General features: G+C 41.0%; 1 protein-coding gene across 2 annotated transcripts in view; it reads left to right on the forward strand.

Annotated features, from left to right (window-relative positions):
• Window positions 1-25,807, forward strand: part of Gcn2 (eukaryotic translation initiation factor 2 alpha kinase Gcn2) — a 55,866-nt gene that overhangs the window by 25,850 nt on the left and 4,209 nt on the right. For both annotated transcript variants that reach the window (XM_076208574.1, XM_076208575.1), the window contains exons 11-19: window positions 2,602-2,731; window positions 4,267-4,464; window positions 4,612-5,860; window positions 5,952-6,200; window positions 10,640-10,794; window positions 19,841-19,989; window positions 20,316-20,446; window positions 24,654-24,760; window positions 24,888-25,033. In XM_076208574.1, coding sequence (XP_076064689.1) covers window positions 2,602-2,731; window positions 4,267-4,464; window positions 4,612-5,860; window positions 5,952-6,200; window positions 10,640-10,794; window positions 19,841-19,989; window positions 20,316-20,446; window positions 24,654-24,760; window positions 24,888-25,033 — 2,514 coding nt within the window. The remainder of the gene's footprint in view (window positions 1-2,601; window positions 2,732-4,266; window positions 4,465-4,611; window positions 5,861-5,951; window positions 6,201-10,639; window positions 10,795-19,840; window positions 19,990-20,315; window positions 20,447-24,653; window positions 24,761-24,887; window positions 25,034-25,807) is intronic.

The raw sequence follows: 25,807 nt of genomic DNA on the forward strand, positions 1-25,807 counted from the left end.
GGGATTTCTCCCCGTTTTCTTTTCTGCATGAAGGGACAGAGAGGGGGCGTCGCCGCATTTATGAAGCAGGCTTGCTGTGTCTTGCGATACTGCTTCTGACCCAGGGCATTGGACAGGATGCAGGAAGACGGGAGAGGACAGAAGACAGGGGTGAATGGAGAATGTTTGTATATGGAAAATGTTGTGATGCATGAGGTGGAATGGGGGGTGAGGTAGTGTGTGCGAGCAAAAATTTTGACACAGCCCGAAGGGATTTCTCCCCGTCCTCTCCTTTATATGGGGGGACGGAGAGGGGGGGTCGCCGATTTAATGAAGCGGCCTTGCTGTGGATGTGCTGTGTCCTACGACACTGCTTCTGACCCAGGGCAGTGGACAGGGTGCAGGGATGACCCGTCATCTAGGAGGTGCTAAGATGGGAGGGAGGGTGGAGGGGTGTGGAGTGTTTTCGGGGATGGAATGGGTGGGAATGATTTTATGCCTTGTCCTTTTTGGCTACCTCCCTTGTAAGGGGGAAAAAAGCCTTGGTATATGTATGTATGTATGTATATTTAGATTTGAACTTATGTATTGTTTGAGCTTGGGGTGTATCACCTTCTAAGCTATTCCACATATTTATACCTGTCTGGGGTATTGGCTGCATGTTATTGTGTGGTTAAAAGCTGCTCAGTAGCATGTAGCTGATTCTTTAGGGTCTATATGGGGTGCCTCTATGAATCAGAGCCACACGTCATGTTACCTGTGGTATAGGGAATCTCTATTCATAGAGAAATGATGATACTTTTATACTGCGACTGTCCCTCTGTTATGCTGTCCCCCAACTCTTGTTACTATCCTGTACCACTTCTCTGAATTTTAATTGTGTCATTTCACTGAACCATGTGGTGAGGGAAAAGAATACTGCCACCAAGTCTTTTTGCTTGAGTCGTAAAAGGCAACAAAAATGGGACGGGGATAGGACTAGGTAAATTGAGAGTGGAGGATAGATGAAGAAAGAGGAAAAGGACAGAAGGTAGGGAGGTTCTTAAAGTAAACTGCTTAAACGAGAAAGTAAAGGAGGAGTACAAGAAGAAGCTGAGAGAGGAGTGGGATGGAGTGAAGGATAGAATGTAGAACTAGGAGTGGAGGAGGAATGGGGATGGTTCAAAGAGGGAGTCACAAGGTGTGCAGTTTATCTATTGTAAGGGGGAAAAGCCTTTGGTGTGTGTATTTACCTAGTCGTATTTTACGGGAAGGGGAGCTATGCTTGTGGTGTCTCGTCTTCATATCTCATTTTATCTTGACTGTTTTTAACTTAGTGTATTGTTTTTACACTCACCACTTTCTCATCTAACTTGTTCCAAATGTCTATTACTCTGTGGGGAAAGGTGTTCTTTTTCAGATCTCTTCTATAGATGTCTTTCTTTATTTTCTTTCGGTGTCCTCTTGTATTTCTACTAACCCATTTTATTAGATCCTTTCTATCAATAGTTTCTATACCTTTCATGATTCTATAAATATTTATCAAGTCTCCTCTCTCTCTTCTTTGCTCTAATGTCTGTAGCTCAAGTTTTGCTAGTCTCTCTTCATATGATAGTTCTGAGAGTGTTGGTGCCAATTTTGTAATTGCTCTTTGTATTCTTTCAAGTTTTGTTATACATTTTTTTTGTACTTGGTGACCACGTCGTCGCTGCATATTCCAATCTTGGTCTTATCAAAGTGACTAGTATTTTCTTCACCATTTCTTCATCCAGGTATATAAATGCCACTTTGATTGTTCTTAAGTGTCTCCAAAAATTTTGTTTATATGTTTCTCAGGGGACATATTATTCATAATAATGACTCCCAGGTCCTTCTCATTTTCTACTTTTTTTTATTTCTTCTCCCAATTTATGTTTTTTTTTTTTTTTTTTTTTTTTTTTATTATTATTATTATTATTATTATTATTATTATTATTATTATTATTATTATTATTATTATTATTATTATCATCATCATCATCATCATCATCATCTTGTATGTACCTGCAGATGAAAGTGATGGGGTTGATGGGATTTGAAAATGAGCAGCAGGGAGATGATTCTTTGCTGTTCATTTTAAAGAGCCACCAGTAGTAGATGCCTTCTGTCATTGGTTGTAGTGTAATAGGAGGGGAGCAGTCACCTTTTGTCAGCTCTCCTTATGTGAAAAAGTGGAGGAAGTACAGTTGAAGTTGATAGAGAGATATCTTGAGTCTGGATATATGTGCCTAGATGGTGGTGAGGGGGTTGGTTGATGGGTTTTCAGAATGGGCCATATGGAGATGATTTTCTCTTGTAGGACCACCACTAGCAGGTAACCATCACTGATCTCTCCATGTGAGACCAATACTAAAAGGGAATCTGCAGTCCTCTCAGTCTGCCTCCTATAGTCACATTCTGTTGCAGAGGAGCAAAGAAAATGTATTTAAGTAAATGTAAAAAAGAAAAAAAAAGAAAAATGGATGAAAAAATGAAAAAAGTAGTAAAGATGTATCATTCTGATTTGTATATAAATGTCTAGTAGATGAGGAGAGATTATTTAAGTATATGTAGGTTTTATTTACAAAGTTCTTTTCAGAACTGACTGCACTTGTGGTTTTACAGGTATGAACACTGTGGAAGGAAATTGCAGTTTTTCATTTGATACAAGTTTGAATAACTTGGATTTTATGGCTGCGGATGACAGCGAGGAAAGTGATGATGAGGATGAAGACTGGCTTGGACGAAGTCTTGGGTAATCCATTATTATTATTATTATTAATCTATTATTATTAAGATGGTTTGGACACATGGAAAGAATGAGTGAAGAAAGACTAGTAAAAGGTATGGAAGGCTGATGTGGTGGGAGTGAACATGAGGGGGCATCCTAGGATGAGATGGATGGATGGGGTGAAGGGGGCTTTGGGGAAGAAGGGAATGTCTGTTGAGGAAGGACGGGAGAGGACAGAAGACGGGTGAATGGAGAATGGTTGTATATGGATGATGCTGTGATGCATGAGGTGAAATGGGTGGGAATGGTTTTATGCCTTTCTCTTTTTGGCTACCTCCCGTGTAAGGGAGGAAAAAGCCTTTGGTATATGTATGTATATATGTATTAAGAAGTGTGGAAGGCAGAGGTGGATGGAGTGAACAAGGATTAGATGGATAAATGGAGTGAAAGGCATGCTGGACAAGAGAGGAATGTCTTTTGAGAAAGGAAGGGAGAGGGCAGAAGACTGGGGTGAGTGGAGAATGGCTGTGTATAGATGATACTGTGATGCATGGTAGGGAGTGGGTGGGGGATGAGGGGGGGTTAGGGAGTGGTTATGTGTGAATAATATTTTGACGCAGCCTGAAGGGATTTCTCCTCATCTTCAATGTTTCTGCATGAAGGGACAGAGAGGTGGGATCAGTAATTAAATGAAGTGGCCTTGTTGTGGATGTACTGTGTCTTGCTGCAGTGCTTATTACCCAGGGCAATGGGTGAAGTGCAGGTATGACCCGTCATCCTTGAGGAGCTGAGATGAGAAGGGGGAAAGGGTGGTGGATGTGAGTGTAATTATGCCTTTTGAGCTAAGATGGATGTTGAGTGTAGGTTGTGTGTATGTATTGACTTGGTAAATCCCCTAGTAAAGGAGAAAGCCCTTTTGGTATGTGGAGGTGCTGAGTCATACTGTATTTCCTATGACCTAAACAGTTGACCCATCATCCACAAGTTGCTAAGATGGGAGGAGCAATGAATAGGTAGAAGAAACAAGTTTTTGTTATAAGACAATCATATGATGTATTTAGGAAAAGATAAGGAATGTTTCCTGAACAGGGAAGAGAGAGTGCAAAAGATAGGAGGGAATGGAGATTGTGACTTAATGAAAGAATGATACAGCCTAAAGCATCATTCTCATCGGCTTCATAATTTGTTTTGAGTTAATGAGGAAGGAGTCAGTCAATTTGTTGCCCCTGGTCTGTTGCAGAAGACCTGCAGCCTTCAAGGAAGATATATTGTGTTGTCTAGAGCATTGTGGTATGATGTAGTCTTGTGTCCTCTGTGTGGTGGTTGCATTTAGGGTAGTTTGAATCTATGATCAGGCCTATACAGTGAATTGATGTTTACAATATGGAGAGTCAAGAAGTCATAAGTGAAAGTAGGGTAATAGGAATCCTGATATATGTAATGCAGATATTTGGATGCACTCTGCCTCTTGTCTTGGTTGACATTCTCACCAATTTGCATTCCAGATTATAGATTGTGAACTGCTATATTAATTACCATGATTGTGGTATATGTTACAGGGTAATGCTCCAATGTAAAGAGGAGGAGTCCGATGCCATTGTATTCCAAGACAGTATGCACATGGGTGGGAATGAAAACCCTCAAAGTACTGATGTTGTTGATGGCCTACAGGGGTCATCAGGAGAAACAAGGGTATCCACTCGAAAATATCAGTTCCTTTATATTCAAATGCAGTTTTGTGAGAAATGCACATTAAGGTAAGTGTAGATATAGCTGTGTTGGAGGATCCAGGTTCATTTTGGCTTAAACTCATGATTAAATTTGTGAAATGTTTGTGTTAGTACTTGTAAATGCAGTTATGACTGAATGGATTCTAGTGTTTTGCTGACATGTATTTGTTTTAGGCAAGCAATTGATCGAGGCCTCTATCTGGATGACGATCGAATGTGGAGACTCTTCCGAGAGATGGTGAATGGGTTGGACTACATCCACTCCCAGAGCCTCATTCATAGAGATTTGAAACCTGGGAACATATTTTTAGACTCACAAGACCATGTTAAGATTGGTGACTTTGGTCTTGCAACTGCTGCTATGAAGAGTAAGACAACTGGTTTGGACAGTTTTGTAGAACTTGACTGTGTAGACAGCAAAGATACTAGTACTTTGACTGGCCAAGTTGGAACAACCTTCTATATTGCTCCAGAGGTTACCAAGTCTATTGGTAAGGTGAACTACAACCGTAAAGTTGACATCTATAGTCTTGGTGTGATATTCTTTGAAATGTTATACCCTCCACTTAAAACAGCAATGGAAAGAGTGAAGATTTTGTCCAATTTACGTAAACCAGAAATTCAGTTACCACCTGATTTTCCTGGTGACCGAAATGACAAGAAGACAGAACTAATTTCATGGTTACTTTCCCATGATCCAACAAAACGTCCAAGCACAACTGAATTGCTGAAGTCGTCCTTGCTCCCACCACCTACTGCAGAGGAACAGAAGTTTATGGCCATGCTAGAAGCAAAAATTGAAAATACAAGATCAACAGACTATCAAGAAATCCTTACAAAATTTTTCAAACCGGAAGCCAGACCAGAGCTTGAAGCAACATTCGAGCTAAGTCAGGAGGCAAGCCTTGTCCCCTGGCATTCATGGTGCCAAGAACATGTACATTCCATTGTGACTCAAGTCTTTCAAGCGCATGGGGCTATGTGGGTCCCAACAAACTTTTATTTGCCCAAAAGCCCCTTTTACCTTGACAAAGATACTCTCGTTTCTTTAATGTCTCGAAGAGGAGAACTCATAACTGCTCAATTTGAACTGCGATACCCATTCGCAAGGTATGTCGCCAGAAAAGAAATTAAAGCTTTACGTAGGTATTGCATAGACAGGGTACAGAGAGCTTATAAAGTATCAGGAATCCATCCAAGAGAGCTATATGAATGTGCCTTTGACATTATCTCTCCTAAGCGTGAAGGCTCAGAATCCTGTGCACGTGTGATGAAAGTGGCCTATGATATTATCCAGGAATTGTTAGAAGGACAAAGCCAAAACATCTTTATTCGAGTAGGCCACATTGAGCTAGTGCAGATGATTTTAGGGCATACTGGAGTTGAAGAGGAACTATATCCAAGAGTCATTTCCCTTCTAAAGGTAGGAAGTGCATACATTGCTGCAAGAAATGAAGACAGTTAAACAAATTAATATATTGAGTTTTTCCAACTGATTATTTACTTTTTTCAAGGACTGGAAAGGGGAACGCAATTTATTGGATCAGATGGGGGAGTACCTATTGGCAGTTGGTGTCAACAAGGCATCTGTTGAAGCCCTCAAAGGTTTCTTGGTGATGGAAGGACCACTGGAGGAAATGCTGACAACATTACAGAGTCGAGGGCTAACTTCTCGACGACGGAACAACTTTACTAACACGGTCAAAGCAATACTCACAGAACTGACTGAGATTGTACAGTCAGCAATAATTTTGGGGATTAAGGTATTTTTTTCTCATTTTCAGTATTTGCTTGATCATTATTATTTTCTATTCATTTATATATTTTATTGGTTTTGTATTCTTCTTCTTCTTCTTCTTCTTCTTCTTCTTCTTCTTCTTCTTCTTCTTCTTCTTCTTCTTCTTCTTCTTCTTCTTCTTCTTCTTCTTCTTCTTCTTCTTCTTCTTCTTCTTCTTCTTCTTCTTCTTCTTCTTCTTCTTCTTCTTCTTCTTCTTCTTCTTCTTCTTCTTCTTCTTCTTCTTCTTCTTCTTCTTCTTCTTCTTCTTCTTCTTCTTCTTCTTCTTCTTCTTCTTCTTCTTCTTCTTCTTCTTCTTCTTCTTCTTCTTCTTCTTCTTCTTCTTCTTCTTCTTCTTCTTCTTTCTCCTTCACTCTCCAAATTGGTATGAGGTACTCAGTAGCCCTAGTTTCTTCATGCAGGTAACCCATGACCCCTTACAAGATCAACCATGGTCACTGATTCAGCCCACAGTGAAGATATTTTGTGTTGGTGTCTGGAAAGTGTTTGTAGTGCAGTTTAATGCATTCTGTGCCTTACCTGCGATACTTTTTACCAGGCTGATGAGCAAGGTTGAGAAAGTACAAAAGATAAGATTGAATAGATGAAATTATATTTTTTTCAACAACTACATCAATTATTTTGAGTGGATGGGGAGGGGGCTTGCCATATGATGAAACAGTGGGGGTAAACCAGCTCCTGCTTTAGGATCCTGCTGCAGAAGAATTTCACTTTGCTACATTACCATTGACCCAAGCAGTATGAGGGAGGAAAAGGTGACCCTTCATCCCCAAGATGCTGAGATGGGAGGGATGGTTGCTGAATGGCGTTTTAAGTATGTATGATGTGGCTGTGTACTTTGACTTGGCCACTCCCTTTATCAAGGGGAAAGCCTTTGGTGTATGCATGTGTGTGTATTTACCTAGTTGTATTATACAGGAAGGGGAGCTCTACTCGTAGTGACCCGTCTTTGTATCTCTCAGCATCTAGTTTGTCCTTAAATTCTTGTATGGTTTTTGCACACACTATTATTTCATCCAATTTGTTCTAGACATCCACCACACTATGTGGAAACCTTTTTTTTTCTTCTTCTTCTTCTTCTTCTTTATATCTTCTATAACTATCCTTTTTTCATGCCCTCTTGTTATTCTTTTATCCCACTTTAATAAGTCTTCTCTGTCAAGGACTTCCATGCCTTTCATGATTCTGTAAATGACCAATAGATCTCCTCTTTCTCTTCTTTGTTCCAGGGTTGGTAGTTCCAGTTTAGACAATTTTTGTTTGTCAATTTTGAAAGTGTTGGAGCCATCTTTCTCATTATTCTTTGGATTCTTTCTAATTTCTTTAAATTCTTTTTTGTGCTGGGTGTCCATAGTGTCACAGCATACTCCAATCTTGGTCTCATCAGTGTGACTAATATTTTTTTTATCATGACTTCATCTAATTAAAAGCCACCTTTATTGATCTTAGTAAGTTGTAGGTTTCTTCGACTATTTTCTTTATGCGCTTGTCTGGTGACTTTTTTTTTTTTTTTTCTGTCCCTATGTGATAGTGTGAAAGGGATTAAAGACCTCCCATCTTTAATCAGGAGATCTCCTCTGTCAGTGGAATCCATCCCCATTAGTGACCTGAACACTGTAATCATATCACCTCTTTCTATTTGATCTTTCAAAGCTGGCAGACCCAGTACTTTTAGTCTTTCCTCATATGATTTACCTGCCAGGCTGGGGACCAGTTTGGTTGATGCCCTTTGTATTTTCTTGATCTTGCCTACATCCAGTGTGATTCACCATTGTCATCACATGTGTTGGGCTTGTGATTGACAGCTATTTCCCTCCTAGAAGAGAGCTCAGAGCTCATATATGACCGATCTATGGGTAATGCTGTGACTACATGCACACACACACCCAATACTGATTTTTTTTTTTTTTTTTTTTTTTTTTTTTCTACTTCAGCCCATTTCTTGTTTATTTTTAAGTTTACCATTCACATATGTCTAGAATAGTTTGGGTTGATCTTTACATTTTTCTGTGATGTCTTTTTCGTAGTTTCTTTTTCCTCTCTTCAGACTTTTACATACTCATTTCTATAGTATATTTGCCATTTTCCATTTTTTTTTTTTTTTTTTTTTTTTTTCTCCACCTTTTCCAAGCTTGGTCTCTTCTATCTTTCACCTCACTGCTTCTTCTGTTGAACCAACATTTAATGTGCACCTCTTGTTTCTGTCTTGGTATGTATTTATACACTTCTTCATTATGGATTTCCATCAAGATCACCCATTTCTCTTCCATTTTTGTCTCTTCAATGTAGAATTTTTCCCAATTTACATTTTGAAAGAATTTCTTTAGTTTTCCAAAGTCTGTTTTGTTGTACATCAATCTTCTTTTTCTGTACTTTTCATTTCTCTCCATATATATTTCTTCCTTTAGTTCAGCCTCTTTTAGAATGTGGTCACTCTTTCCAAATGGTGTCTTGTATTCAATTTTATCCACAATTTCAGGTTCTGTTGTAAATAGTATATCCAGTCTTGATGGTTCTTCATTACTTCTGTATATGATATTTTCATTGACCCATTGTGTCATTGTATATTCCATGGTCATGTCCAGTAACACATTTCCCCATTGATCCTTTTTGCCCTTCACTTATCACCTCCCAATAGATTTCTTTGCAGTTAAAATCCCCCATAATTACCAGGTTACCTCATCCTTTAGTATCTCATTTAATGGATGCCTTGTATCATCTAACATTTTTGAATGCTTGTTCTCTTTACAAGAGCTCATTTTTGGGGACACATAAATCACCACAAACGCTCTACTTTTCATGCTCTGTCTCTGACTTTTATCATGATCGTTTCCACACTGTTTTTATCCTCAGTAACCTTCATCACATTTAAGTCTTTCTTGGCCAAGAATATGATTCCTCGTTTCTTGTTTCTGTTTTTAATCCAGTAATTGTGTAACCCATGTCCAGTACTATTAGGTAGTATTGGACCCCTTAATATCATCTCCTCAATTCCCATTATGTTTGGTTTTTTTATCTGACAGGTAATCATTTAGTTCCTTCAGTCCTGAGATTAATCCATCAATGTTAGTATAGGCCACTTTTAATATTTTTCCTATTCCATCCTGTTTTCTGTTTTTGTTTTGCTTTGATGTACCATTTTCTCAGCCTTATGTCTATGCCTCCAATAGAACTTCTTACTTTCAGTGTCTGTTCTTTTTGCACTTTTTTCCCTTATATTCACCTCTTAATCTCTTCTCTCTTTCTATTTCCTCAGCACTCATTTCTCTTTTTCTCCATATCTTGTAATGTTCACTCCTTGCCAACTTACTTGCTTTTTCTAATATGTCTTCTACGACCATTTGTTATCTTAGTTTTATCTTTAGTGGTCAATTTCTTTCCTTAGAATATTGTCCCATTTTGTACACTTCTATATCTTCTCTACTTCCTGGTCACCATCTTACATTTCTTTTAGAATTGATATTGCTGTTTCTTTTTCTGCTTTTTCCTTCATGTACCTCACCAGACCATGTTTTTCCTTTAATACATATACCACAATACATTTTTTCCTATCCACTCCATATCTAGTTTGCTCTTAAATTCTTGTATTGTTTTTGCACACACTGTTGTTTTGTTGAATATGTTCCATACATCCACCACTCTGTGGGGAAAGCTGTTCTTTTTCAGGTCTCTTTTTGAGCTCCTTTCCATGTCCTCTCATGTTTATCTTATCCCAATTTAGTAAGTCTTGTCTATCAAGGGCTTCCATGCCCTTCATAATTCTACAGATGGTCAACAAGTTACCTCTTTCTCTTCTTTGTTCCAGAGTTGGCAACTCCAGTTTTAACAATCTTTTTTCATATGAGAGTTTTGATAGTGTTGGGGCCATCTTCATAGTTGCTTTCTGGATTCTCTCAATCTTCTTTATATATATATATATATATATATCTATATATATATATATATATATATATATATATATATATATATATATATATATATATGTATATATATATGTTTTTAGTACTGGGTGCCCATAGTATTGCTGCATATACTAATTTGGGCCTTATCAGTATGACTAATATTTTCTTTACCATTTCTTCATTCAAGTAAGTAAAAGCCACTTTTATTGATCTTAACAAGTTATAGGTTTCACCAACAATTTTGTTTATATGTTTGTCTGGAGACATATCTTTTGTGATGATCACTCCCAGGTCTTTTTCAGATCCCTCTTTCGTTACATCTTTTTCACCAATTTTGTATTGTCCTGATATCCCTTTTTTACTTTTTTCAAATTCCATTATGCTACATTTCTTAATATTGAATTCCACTTCCCACTTCTGACTCCATTCCCAAACCCTGTTCAGATCAGTATCAATCTGTTGCCTCAGGTGTCACTTGAAGTTATTGATCATTTGTTCTTTCCAGTATGACATCATTGTTCGACCTCTTCTGATCACTGACACCCAGCTTTACAGTGGATTTACATGCCAGTTTCTTCAAGAAGTACAACGCAAAAGGAACAAAACTTATGATATCTTGGCACAGGGTGGATCCTATGATCACCTGATCACCCAGTACAGGTAATTAAAGGTGCAGCATGCTTGCTCAAACTGGTAATGTGTTTTTTACTGTTCACTATAAATGCATTCAGGCACTTGTGCGAATGAGGAGTGCAGATTTGGAAATTGTAATCTACAATTAGAATTTAATCAATGTTTAACTCCATCTTTCCCTATCTGTCACTTGGCCTCCCTCTCCCCCTTTCTGTCTCCTCTTCATTCATTCCCACTCTGCCTCATTTCATCTTTCTTTTTCCCTGTTATTCTCTCATTCTCTCTACATCCCTCTCCCTCTATGGGCAGATATATGGAACATAAGAGAGGAGGAGTTTGAATGTGTTTGAGATGGGGCGCCTGAGAAGTATGATAGGGATTACTAGGCTGGATAGAGTGAGAAACAAGGAGGTGAGGAGAGAATGGGGATGGAAAGGGAGTTAGGAGATTGGGTTGATGAAAGAGTATTGTGATGGTTTGGACACATGGAAAGAATGAGTGAAGAAAGATTAGTAAAAGTGGTGTGAAAGGCAGATGTGGAAGGAGTGAACATGGGGGGGTGACCAAGAATCAGATGGATGGATGGGGTAAAAGGGGCTTTGGGAAAGAGGGGAATGTCTGTTGAGGAAGGAAGGGAGAAGACAGAAGATAGGGGTGAATGAGGAATGGTTGTGTATGGATGATGCTGTGATGCATAAGGTGGAGTGGGTGAGGGATGGGGGGCGAAGGAGTATGTGTGGAAAAATATATTTATACAGATCAAAGGGATTTCTCCCCTTCTCTTTTTTTGCATGAGGGGATGGATTGGTGAAGTTGCCAATTTAATGAAGTGGCCTTGCTGTGTCTTGTGACACTGCCTCTGACCCAGGGCAGTGGGTGAGATGCAAGGATGACCTGTCATCCAGGAGGAGCCAAGATAAGAGGGAGGGAAGGGGGTGAATGGGAGTGGAGTATGTGGGGATGGAATGGGTGGGAGTGGATTTTATGCCTTTGTTTTTTGGCTACCTCCCTTGTAAAGGGGAAAAAGCCTTTGGTATATGTATATATATATATATATATATATATATATATATATATGTAATTATATGTATATATATATATATATATATATATATACATATATATATATATATATATTCACTTTTCTTTTCGATTTAGGAAGTTGCCCTTGGGGCTACAGGGAGAAGGATGCCTAGTCCCTCTCCCCGTCCCTTTCTTCTCGCCTCTTACGATCCAAGTGGGAAAACTTGGTGGCAGTATTCTTTTCCCCCACCACAGGGAATTCCCCCAATCAGAAAGAGAATACTCAGAGAAATGGTACAGGACAGCAACAAGGGGTTGGGGAACAGCATAACGGAGGGACAGTCGTAGTATAAAAGTGTCATCATTTCTCTATTAACAGAATTTCTTCTATCATAGACAAAATGATGTGTGGCTCTGGTCCGTAGGGGCGCCCCATATAGACCCTAAAGTATCGACTGCATGTTACTTTGCCACAATAACAAGCAGCCAATATCCCAGACAGACTTCTGACCCAGGGCGGTGGGCGGGGTGCAGGGATGACCCGTCATCCAGGAGGTGCTCAGATGAGAGGAAGGGTGGGAGGGGTGTGGAGTGTATTTGGGGATGAAATGGGTGGGAGTGTTTTTATGCCTTTCCCTTTTTGGCTACCTCCCTTGGAAGGGGGAAAAAGCCTTGGTATATGTATGTATGTATATATATATATATATATATATATATGTATGTATATATGTACATACATGTACCAATGGCTATTTCCCCCTGACAAGGGAGGTAGCCAAAAAACAAAGGCATAAAAACCATTCCCACCCATTCCATCCCTAATACACTCTGCTCCCCTCCCCCTCTACCCTCCCTCTTATCTTGGCACCTCTTGGATGATGGGTCATCCCTGCATCCTGTCAACTGACCTGGCTCAGAAGCAGTGTCGCAAGACACAGCACATCCACAGCAAGGCTGCTTCATTAAATCGGTGACCCCCCCTCTCCATCCCCCCCATGCAGAAAAAGAGAAGATGGGGAGAAATCCCTTCAGGCTGTGTCAAATTTTTCTCACACATACTACCTCACCCCCATCCCCCCACCCATTCCACCTCATGCATCACAACATCATCCATACACAACCATTTTCCATTCACCCCTGTCTTCTGTCCTCTCCCATCCTTCCTCAACAGACATTCCCCTCTTCTCCAAATCCCTTTTTACCCCATCCATCCATCTCATCCTAGGTCACCCCCTCAAGTTCACTCATTCCACATCTGCCTTCCATACCTCTTTTACTAATCTTTCTCCACTCATTCTATCCATGTGTCTAAAACATCCCAATACTCTTTCATCCACCCTATCTCCCAACTCCCTTACCACCCCCATTCTCCTCCTCACCTCCTCGTTTCTCACTCTATCCAACCTAGTAACCCCTATCATACTTCTCTCTTCCTCTCTTATGTTCCATGTTTCTGCCCCATACAGTGTTGTTGGCACAGTCACTCCTTCATACAATCTCCTCTTGGTATCCATTCCCAAATGTCTATTTCTCATTACACTTTTTAATCGTACAAGGCATTTACTCACTTCTCTCAATCTTCATTCTACCTCCACCCCCACTCCTCCCTTTCCTTCCACATTCACACCCAAGTATCTAAAACTATCCACTTCCTGCAGTCGCTCTCCCTTAAAGCTCACTTCCAGTCTGCTGCCACTTTCACCCCTTGTACATCTCACCACCTTACTTTTACCCACATTTATCTTCAGCTTCCTTCTTTCACACACATCTCCCAAACTCTGTCACCAACTTCCTCAATCCCTCCTCTGATCCTGCTACAAGCACAGTGTCATCCGCAAACAACAGCTGGGTCACCTCCCACTTTTCTCCATTTTCTTTATCCATCTCCAATCCCTGACCCACCACCCTTGCATTTACCTCTCGCACCACCCCATCCATGTATAAGTTGAATAGCCAGGGTGACAACACATCCCTGACAAAGTCCCACCTTTATCTCAAACCACTCACTCTCTCCATTTATAATCCTGACACATGCTCTACTACTCTTGCAAAAACTCTTGACAGCTCCTAAAAGCTGTCCTATCCTGTATACCTGCAAAACCTCCTACAGTGCCTTCCTATCTACCCTATCATAAGCCTTTTCCAGATCCATAAAAGCCCAAAAAACATCCTTACCTTTTCCTATAGCTTTCTCACATATCTGTCTTACCACAAAAATCTGATCTACACAACCTCTACCTGTCCTAAATCCACACTGTTCCTCACCAATTACTCCCTCTGTTCCTCTCCTAATTCTCTCAATCAAGATCATCCCATAAGCCTTCCCAACTACACTTAACAAGCTAATCCCTCTGAAACTACTACAGTCACACTTGTCCCCCTTTTCCATGTAAAGTGGAACTATGCAGGCACTCCTCCAGTCCTCCAGCACTCTACCCTCTCACCAGCAAACATTAAATAACCTCACCAGTCAGTCCACCATCACTGTACCTCCATTTTTTAGACATTCTGCATGGCATCCATCCAGACCAGGTGCATTACCTTCACTCATCATCTTAACAACTGCCTTCACTTCATCCTTCTTTATTTCTCCTCCATTTTCCTCACTCATCACAGTCATTTTCTTAGCACTTCCCACTGCAACTATCTTTCCCTCCCTATCCTCCTTCACATGTATATATGTATAAATGGGAAATTGAGACATTCATAAATACATACATATACATATACCAAGGCTTTTCCCCCTTACAAGGGAGGTAGCCAAAAAGGAAAAGGCATAAAATCACTCCCACCCATTCCATCCCTGAATACACTCCACACCCCTCCACCCTCCCTCTCATCTTAGCACCTCCTGGATGACGGGTCATCCCTGCACCTTGTCCACTGCCCTGGGTCAGAAGTAGTGTCGCAAGACACAGCACATCCACAGCAAGGCCGCTTCATTAAATCGGCAACCCCCCCTCTCCGTCCCCCCATGCATAAAGGAGAAGACGGGGAGAAATCCCTTCGGGCTGCGTCAAAAATTTGCTCACACATACTACCACGCCCATTCCACCTCATGCATCACAAAATCATCCATATACAACCATTCTCCATTCACCCCTGTCTTCTGTCCTTTCCCATCCTGTCCTCTACCCCAAAACCCCCTTCACCCCATCCATCCACCTCATCCTAGGATGTCCCCTCATGTTCACTCCCTCCACATCTGCCTTCCATACCTCTTTTACTAGTCTTTCTTCACTCATTCTTTCCATGTGTCCAAACCATCCTAATATTCTTTCATCAACCGTATCTCCCAACCTCCTTTTCACCCCTGTTCTCCTCCTCACCTCCTCATTTCTCACTCTATCCAGCCTAGTAACCCCCATCATACTTCTCAGACACCTCATCTCAAACACATTCAAACTCCTTCTCTCTTCCTCTCTTATGTTCCATGTTTCTGCCCCATACAGTGCTGTTGGCACAATCACTCCTTCATATAGTCTCCTCTTAGCATCCATTCCCAAATGTCTATTCCTCATTACACTTTTTAATCCACCAAGGCATTTACTCGCTTCTCTCAATCTACATTCTACCTCCACCTTCACTCCACCTTTTCCTGCCACATTTGCACCCAAGTATTTAAAACTATCCACTTCCTCCAGTCGCTCTCCCTTAATGCTCACTTCCAGACTACTGCCACTTTGACCCCTTGAACATCTCATCACCTTACTTTTATCCACATTTATCTTCAGCTTTCTTCTATCACACACTCTCCCAAACTCTGTCACCAGCTTCCTCAATCTCTCTTCCAATCCTGCCACAAGCGCATTGTCGTCCATAAACAACAGTTGGCTCACCTCCCACTTTTCTCCATTTTCTTTAACCATCTTCATTCCCTGACCCACTACCCTTGCATTTATCTCTCGCACTACCCCACCCATGTATAAGTTGAACAGCCAGGGCGACATAACGCATCCTTGACGAAGTCCCACCTTTACCTCGAACCACTCACTCTCTCCATTTCTAATCCTAACACAAGCTCTACTACTCTCATAAAAACTCTTGACAGCTAGAAGCTTTCCTCCTATTCCATATATCCGCAAAACCTCCCACAGTGCCTTTCTGTCTACCCTGTCGTAAGCCTTTTCCAGGTCCATAAAGGCCCAAAAAACATCCTACCCCTTTCCTATAGCTTTCTCACATATATGTCTTACCACAAAAATCTGACCTACACAACCTCTACCCGTCCTAAATCCACACTGTTCATCATCAATTACTCCCTCTGTTCCTCTTCTAATCCTCTCTATCAAGATCCTCCCATAAGCCTTCCCAAATACACTTAACAAGCTAATCCCTCTGAAACTACTACATTCACACTTGTCCCCTTTTCCCTTGTAAAGTGGAACTATACAGGCACTCCTCCAGTCCTCCGGCACTCTACCCTCTCTCCAGCAAATATTAAATAACCTCACCAGCCAGTCCACCATCACTGTACCTCCTTTTTTTTTAGACATTCTGCATGGCATCCATCCAGACCAGGTGCCTTACCTGCTTTCATCATCTTAACAACTGCCTTCACTTCATCCTTCTTTATTTCTCCTCCATTTTCCTCACTCATCACGGTCATTTTCTTAGCATTTCCCACTACAGCTATCTTTTCCTCCCTATCCTCCTTCACATTTAGCAACTCCCTAAAATATTCTGCCCATCTTCCCTTTATTGCTTTCTCTTCCATTATCATCTCTCCATCTGCACCTATTACCTTTTCTTCTCTACTTGATTCGCCTCCTCTTCCTCTCTTAATTTCTTTCCAAAACATCTTTTTATTACTTTCAGAATTTTCTGTCATACTCTTACCCCACTTCACTTCTGCTCTCCTCTTTGCCTCCTTTACCTTTTGCTTTACTTGGTATATAAACATATATCAAGGGCATTTTTCCCCCCATACAAGGGATGTAACTAAAGTCAAAAGGCATAATTCTACTCCCACCCACTTCATCTCCACCCATTACACTCCCATTCACCATCCCTCCTTCTGTCCCTCCATCTTTTCTTGGCTCCTGGATGATGGGTCATCCCAGCATTTCACCCATTGCCCTGGATCAGAAGCAATGCAGTAAGACACAGCACATCCACAGCAAGGCCATGCTGTATCTTGAGATACAAGGAAGAAATCACTAAGTTAATTGTAGGTGATTAGGTCTTTGAAGAGACCTCAGCTCAGGCAGGCAAAAATAATGAATGAAAGTTTCCAATCAGATTTCACAAAAGAGTGCAATCTTTTGTAGGAAAGCAAGGGAAGCAAAAAAAAAAAAAAAAAACAGGTATAGCAGATGTAAATGTAGAAGTGAGGGAAATGCTCAATCTCCTGGGATCATTGTATGTGACAAAAGCTTAAGGACTTGGTGGGATCTCAGACTGGATACTTAAAGAATTAGGGAACAACTAGTGGACAAGATCAACTGTCTTATTACATGTTCATTGAAGGAAAGCATTGTACCGCTTGATTGAAAAAGGGTAAACATGGTGTGAATTTGCAAAAGTGTAAAGAGGGAGGCACCACTAAATTACAGGCTAGTATCACTAACCAGCATAATAGTGAAATTATGTGAAAGGATTGTGAAAGATGGATGGACCAAATATCTTGATAAGATGAACATTCTGACAGACAGTCACTTTTGCTTCAGATCTGGAAGATCGTGTGTGTCAAACCTTTTATTCTTTTACTCGAGAGTGATTGATGTGCTGCAAGAGAGAAAGGGGTAGGTGGACTGCATGTACCTCACAATTGACTTATATGGAAATTGGAGCATGTTAGAGGACTGAATGATAAACTGCTAGAATTGATGAAAGATTTCTTGAAGGAAAGATACACAAGGACAGTAGTAAAAGAAGATGTCAAGCTGGAGAGCAGTAATGAGTGGAGTTCCACCAATAATGTTTCTTGTCAATGTCAATGACATGATGGAAGGAACAATAATCTATGCCACCATGTTTGCAGATGATGCAAAAATCATGAGAAGAGTGGAAAATGAGGAGGATGGTAAACTATTGCAAAAAAAAACTAGATACTATTTATGCATGGAGTCAAGAATGGGAAAAGAAGTTCAGTACTAAGAAATTCAAAGGACTGGAAATGGGCAATAACAGCAAAAGGCCATCCTTAAACTATTCCTTGGGAAGTGAACTCATTACAAAAGCAAAAGAGGAGAAAGACTTGGGAGTCTTGATAAAAGATAACTTCTTACCTGACAGACATGTCAACAAGATTGTGGGAGAGATATACAAACTACTGCAGAAGATCAAAATGCCATTCCACTATATAGATGAAGGGATGATGAAAAAAACTCCTCAAAAGCCTGACATATCCAAGACTGGGACATGTGTCATTAATATGGTCCATACACAAAGTGAAAGATATAAGCAAGATTGAGAGAATACAAAGGGCAACAACCATACTGGTCCCCAGCCTGGCAGATATACCATATGAGGAAACATTAAAAGTACTTGCTCTGCCAACTTTGAAAGATCAAAGAGAAAGCAGTGATAATGATCACAGTGTTCAGGTCACTAATGGAGATAGATCACATTGACAGAAGAGATCAGATTAAAGATGGGAGGGCTTTAAGAGATCTTGGAAGTAAATTAAGAAACACCACATGTCTAAAGGATGTGAAGAAATAGTTCTCCATATAGAAGCTTAAATATGTGGAATAGCTTAGAAGGTGATATAGTCCAACATCATACAATATATGAATTCAAAACTAGATATGATAATTGGAAATCAAGGATATAGATTAAGTTGGAACTGTACATGAATTTGAATCTAGGTATGTTAGAAAATTAGAGGATAGGAGACAGGACCCAACGAACGTTGTTCCTTTCCTGTATACTACAATTAGATAAATATACACACACACATATGCACACTGTCACACTCAAACTCACTCACTCTCCATGTTTGAGGGTGAGGAGTCATGCAATGTTGTGATGCATTTCAAGCTGTGGGTATGGACTGTTCTCAGAACCTCTGAGTCTATGATATCACCACTTTATATATGTATGTATGTATGTGAATGCCAAATCAGTAACCTTGAATGAAATTAAGATTGATAACTTGGAAGTTTTGCTGCTTTGTCTCTGACCCAAGCACTGTGGTGGGGGACAGGGATGACCATTCATACATGAGGTGCAAAGAATGTGTGGGAAGGGTGTAGGGTGGGTGTATGCCATGACTTGTCCAGCTCCTCTTAAAAGAAGGAAAATGCCTTGTGGTATATGTATTGGGGATGGAATGGGTGGGAATGATTTTTATGCCCTTGTTTTTTGGCTACCTCCCTTGTAAGGGGGAAAAAGCCTTTGGTATATGTATGTATGGTATACAGGGGTGCAAAGGGAGTTGGGAGATAGGGCTGATGAAAGAGTATTAGGATGGTTTGGACACATTGAAAGAATGAGTGAAGAAAGACTTGTAAAAGAGGTATGGAAGGCAGATGTGGAGGGAGTGAACATGAGGGGATGTCCTAGGATGAGATGGATGGATGGGGTGAAGGGGGCTTTGGGGAAGAGGGGAATGTCTGTTGAGGAACGACGGGAGAGGACAGAAGGCAGGGGTGAATGGAGAATGGTTGTATATGGATGATGTTGTGATGCATGAGGTGGAATGGGTGGGGGGATGTGAGCAAAATTTGACACAGCCCGAAGGGATTTCTCCCTGTCTTCTCCTTTTATGCATGGGGGGACAGAGAGGTGGGGGTCACCGATTTAATGAAGCATCCTTGCTGTGGATGTGCTGTGCATTGCGACACTGCCTCTGACCCAGGGCAGTGGACAAGGTGCAGGGATGACCCGTCATCCAGGAGGTGCTAAGATGGGAGGGAGGGTGGAGGGGAGTGGAGTGTATTTAGGGATGGAATGGGTGGGAATGATTTTATGCCTTTTCCTTTTTGGCTACCTCACTTGTAAGGGGGAAAAAAGCCTTGGTATATGTATGATGTAACTTTCAAAGAATTTGTATGTCATATATTTGCTAAGAAAGTCAGTCTAATGCATAGTGAATTCCCTACAGGAGTAGATTGGTAGCAGGAGTCAAAGTAGGGGACTGCCCTGCAGCAGTGGGCATAAGTTTATCTCTTGAGAAGTTGCTTGCCCTCTTGAATGTCAAGCATGCTCTTGCCAGCAGCTCCCCTACAGGAGGTTCAAAAGTCATCAGTTCAGGTTGGGTATTCTTTTATTTACAATTAATAACAGACTGGATAGCAATAATGTGTAACCAAATTTTGACTTGCTAATATGAGATAATATTATTAATCAAGAAGTCAGGCATTATCCTGGTCCTGTCTGGAACGGACAGTATGTGATGTTAAACCAATCATTATTGAACAAATCCAGGAAAAGCTACTTGTGCTTTATCAACTGTTAATCCAGGAACTAATGCTCATTTAAATATTCCTGTACCTGGCATATAATATGAGATATTTAACTAACATTGATTAAGAGTACAATAAATATATAATAAATGTTTTACACATATGCTACATCAGGAATTGGGTGTGGTGGGACATTGATCAGTGTACAAGTGTGTGCAGTTGGACACAAGCAACTCAAAGATCGCATTCATATTGTGTCAAAGCTTCGAGAAGCTGGAATTCATGCAGACCACTGCCATGTTCAGGTAATATGATAATTACATACTTAATTGATTTTAGTTTTATTAAAGCTTAATGTTGCACATTTAGTTGATTGCAGTTTTTTTTAAAGTATAGTATTATTGTCAAGGTTTCTGCATAACCAGTCAGAAGCAGTGTCACAAGATACAGCACATCTACAGCAAAGCCACTGCATTTAATTGGTGACCCCCCCTTCTCTGTCCCCACATGCAGAAAAAGAGAAGACAGGGAGAAATCCCTTCGGACTGCGTCAAATTATTTTTAACACATACCCCCTCATCCTATCCACCCCCCTGCCCATCCCCACCCACTCACTTTCATACATCACAGCATCATCTATATACATAACCATTCATCCCTATCTTCTGCCTTCTCTCTTCCTCAACAGACATTTCTCTCTTTCCCAATACCCCTTTTACCCCATCCATCCATCACATCCTTGGTCACCTCCTCATGTTCACTCCTTCCTCCTCTAACTTTCACACCTCTTTTACTAATCTTCTTTCACCCATTCTTATCATTTGTCCAAACCATCCCAATACTCTTTTATCAACCTTATCTCCCAACTCCCTTTCCACCCCTGTTCTATTCCTCACCTCATTTCACACTCTATCCAACCTAGTAACCCCTATCATACTTCTCAGTCATTTCATCTCAGACCCATTCAAACTCCTCCTCTCTTCCTCTCTTATGTTCCATGTTTCTGCCCCATACAGTGCTGCCAACATAATCAATCCTTCATACAATCTCCTCTTAGCATCCATTCCCAAATGTCTATTTCTCAGTACATACATACATATACCAAGGCTTTTTCCCCCTTACAAGGAAGGTAGCCAAAAAGGAAAAGGCATTAAATCATTCCCACCCATTCCATCCCTGAATACACTCCACACCCCTCCACCCTCCCTCTTATCTTAGCACCTCCTGGATGACGGGTCATCCCTGCACCTTGTCCACTGCCCTGGATCAGAAGCAGTGTCGCAAGACACAGCACATCCACAGCAAGGCCGCTTCATTAAATCTCTGTCCTCCCATGCATAAAAGGAGAAGACAGGGAGAAATCCCTTCGGGCTGCATCAAATTTTGCTCACACATACTACCTCACCCCCCATCCCCCCACCCATTCCACCTCATGCATCACATCATCCATATACAACCATTCTCCATTCACCCCTGTCTTCTGTCCTCTCCCGTCCTTCCTCAACAGACATTCCCCTCTTCCCCAAAGCCCCCTTCACCCCATCCATCCACCTCATCCTAGGACGTTCCCTCATGTTCACTCCCTCCACATCTGCCTTCCATACCTCTTTTACTAGTCTTTCTTCACTCATTCTTTCCATGTGTCCAAACCATCCTAATACTCTTTAATCAACCCTATCTCCCAACTCCCTTTCCACCCCTGTTCTCCTCCTTACCTCCTCATTTCTCACTCTAGCCTAGTAACCCCCATCATACTTCTCAGACACCTCATCTCAAACACATTCAAACTCCTTCTCTCTTCCTCTCTTATGTTCCATGTTTCTGCCCCATACAGTGCTGTTGGCACAATCACTCTTCATACAATCTCCTCTTAGCATCCATTCCCAAATGTCTATTCCTCATTACACTTTTTGATCCACCAAGGCATTTACTCGCTTCTCTCAATCTACATTCTACCTCCACCTTCACTCCACCTTTTCCTGCCACATTTGCACCCAAGTATCTAAAATTATCCATTTCCTCCAGTCCCTCTCCCTTAATGCTCACTTCCAGTCTACTGCCTCTTTCACCCCTTGTACATCTCATCACCTTACTTTTACCCACATTTATCTTCAGCTTTCTTCTATCACACACTCTCCCAAACTCTGTCACCAGCTTCCTCAATCCCTCCTCCGATCCTGCCACAAGCGCAGTGTCGTCTGCAAACAAGAGCTGGCTCACCTCCCACTTTTCTCCATTTTCTTTAACCATCTCCAATCCCTGACCCCAAGGCATTTACTCACTTCTCTCAATCTACATTCTATCTCCACCCTCATTCCTCCCTTTCCCACCACATTCACACCCAAGTATCTAAAACTATCCACTTCCTCCAGTCTGTCTCCCTTAGTTCTCACTTCCAGTCTGCTACCACTATCTCCCCTTGTACATCTCATCACCTTACTTTTACATACATATACCAAGGATTTTCCCCCTTACAAGGGAGGTAGCCAAAAAGAAAAAGGTATAAAAACCATTCCCACCCATTCCATCCCTAAACACATTCCAACTCCACCTTACTTTTACCCATATTTATCTTCAACTTCCCTCTTTTGCACACCTTCCCAAACTCTGTCTCTAACTTCCTCAATCCTTCCTCTGATCCTGCCACAAGTGCAGTGTAATCATCAAACAACAACTGGCTTATCTTCCATTTTTCTCCATTTTCTTTTACCATCTCCAATGCCCAACACATTATCCTTATGTTTACCTCTCACACCACCCCATCCACGTATAAATTGATTAGTCAAGACAACATAACATATCCCTGGCAAAGTCCCACCTTTACCTCAAACCACTCACTCTCTCCATTTCTGATTCTAACACAAGCTCTACTACTCTCATAAAAAACTTTTGACTGCTCTTAACAGCTTTCCTCCTATCCCATATATCTGCAATACCTCCCACAGTGTCCTTGTGTCTACCCTGTTGTAAGTCTTTTCCAAATCCATAAAGGCCCAAAAAAAAACATCTTTACCTTTCCCCAAATCTTTCTCACATATCTGTCTTACCACAAAAATCTGATCCATGCAACCCCTACCTGCCCTAAACCCATAGTGTTCTTCGTCAATTATTCCCTCTGTTCCTCTCTTAATCCTCTCAATCAAAAAACCCTCATAAGCCTTCCCAATTACACTTAACAAACTGATCCCTCTGAAACTACTAAACTCACACTTGTCCCCCTTTCCCTTGTGAAGTGAAACTGTACAGGCTCTCCGCCACTCCTCTGGCACTCTACCCTCTTTTAAACAAACATTATATAACCTCACCAACCAGTCCACCATCACTGTATTTCTCTACTTTAGATATTCTGCATGACACCCATCCAACCCAGGTACCTTACCTGCTCTCATCATCTTAACAACTGCCTTTACCTCATCTTTCCTTATTTCTCCTCCATTTTCCTCACTCATTACTGTGATTTTCTTAGCGCTTCCCACTGCAACTACCTTTCATTCTCTATCCTCCTTCACAATTAGCAACTCCCTAAAATACTCTGCTCACCTTCCTCTCACTGCCTTCTCTTCCATTATCATCTCTCCATCTGCACCTATTACCTTTTCTTCTCTACTTAATTTGCCTCCACTTCCTCTTAATTTCCTTCCAAAGCATCTTTTTGTTACTTTCAAAATTTTCTGTCATACTCTTATCCCTTTTCACATCCGCTCTCCTCTTTGCCGCCCATATCTTCTGTTTTACTTCTCTTTTCTTTTCTTTGTACCTCATATGAAACATATGTGAAACATATTAGTAGCTTAATCAGCATGAAGCTTTCAATTTTTTATCTGTATGGGGACCACAAAAGACCTGGTCATTTCTACTTTGAGTTATTTTGACCAGAAATTTCCCATAGATCTCTCTGGGAAGAAACCTTAAACTGTTGTCTATGTTGTATTTGTGTGGATCTGTTTCTGTGTTACCACTGGGTTGGAGAAGGGAAACAGTTGGTGGTCAGCAGATCTCCTTGTAGGAAAAAAAGTGGAGGAAAGGTAGTCCAAGTTGATACAGATTATGGCCCTGTCCAGAGACAGAGTGCCTGCCTGAAGAGCTTCCCTCCAGAAGGTGAGAGTGTTGAAAGGATCTGACAGTAACAGAAATAATAAAAGTTGCCTCATATTTCACTGACGAAATCTTCAGCTCCATAGTACCTATCATAGGTCCTTGGACCCTCCCACAGGTCTCTCTGGGAAGAAATACAGGAATCTTGTTTTTATTGTATCAGTGTGGGTGTTTCTTTGTCACAAGCTAATAAGAAGAGGAAATGAGGTAGTAGTTGCTGTTTGTCACCTCTCCCTATGTGAAAAAGTAGGACAAAAGTGGTTTGATTTGACAGGAGAGAGAGAGGGAGGCAGTGTGCAGGGGTCAGGAATGGCCTTTCATCCACAAGGATGCAGTGCAATTAATTTACAGCATGAATTTATAGAAGTGAGTACTAATTGTTTTCCATTTTCATTATTTTTTTCCCTCCGTGAAAAGACATTGGATGAGTTATCTGTAGGTGTTGATGACATCTGGGTGCCAAATCTAGTCCTGCTTGACCATGATATGGAGAAGGCAACTGTCAAATTTTGTGATAGACTTTGGTAAGTGAAATAACTTGCAGTTCACTTTTGCCTATCAGCAAGCATGTTAGTTTGATATAATAATGATGAATACCAAAAGAATATATATATACAGATGTAGTTCAAGTAGATACACCTTCCTTCATAGCAACTCAAATGACTATGTGAGGAGGTACACTGAGCGCAAAATTCCGAAGGTGGATGTGGTGGAGGCTCTTCTGAAACATTTACATCCTTCTGGGGATAATACAGGATCAACAGCAACACTGACTCGTTGTGACTCCAAGCCTCAAAGTAAATCTGTTACTAAATATTTTTACTTTATGTGTGTTAACTTCTGTGGAGTGGGCTACTTTAGATTATGTTCTGTTTTTTTGCCAGAGTTTTATTCAGTTGAGAGGTGGACCTTAAGTTCCAAGGGATTCTCAGTTGATTTACATTGAATTTAGTGTGACATTTACTGGTTAAACAGATAGAATTAGCTTTACATTAATAAAAAAAATTGCAGTAAATGTACATACATATACCAAGGCTTTTTCCCCCTTACAAGGGAGGTAGCCAAAAAGGAAAAGGCATTAAATCATTCCCACCCATTCCATCCCTGAATACACTCCACACCCCTCCACCCTCCCTCTTATCTTAGCACCTCCTGGATGACGGGTCATCCCTGCACCTTGTCCACTGCCCTGGGTCAGAAGTAGTGTCGCAAGACACAGCACATCCACAGCAAGGCCACTTCATTGAATCGGAGACCCCCCCTCTCCGTCCCCCCATGTAAAGGAGAAGACGGGGAGAAATCCCTTCGGGCTCCATCAAATTTTGCTCACACATACTACCTCACCCCCCATCCCCCCACCCATTCCACCTCATGCATCACATCATCCATATACAACCATTCTCCATTCACCCCTGTCTTCTGTCCTTTCCCATCCTTCCTCAACAGACATTCCCCTCTTCCCCAAAGCCCCCTTCACCCCATCCATCCACCTCATCCTAGGACGTCCCTTCATGTTCACTCCCTCAACATCTGCCTTCCATACCTCTTTTACTAGTCTTTCTTCACTCATT

This window comes from Oratosquilla oratoria, chromosome 25, assembly GCF_046742065.1.
Source record: "Oratosquilla oratoria isolate Oo_2021 chromosome 25, ASM4674206v1, whole genome shotgun sequence".
NCBI classification, from domain to species: domain Eukaryota; kingdom Metazoa; phylum Arthropoda; class Malacostraca; order Stomatopoda; family Squillidae; genus Oratosquilla; species Oratosquilla oratoria.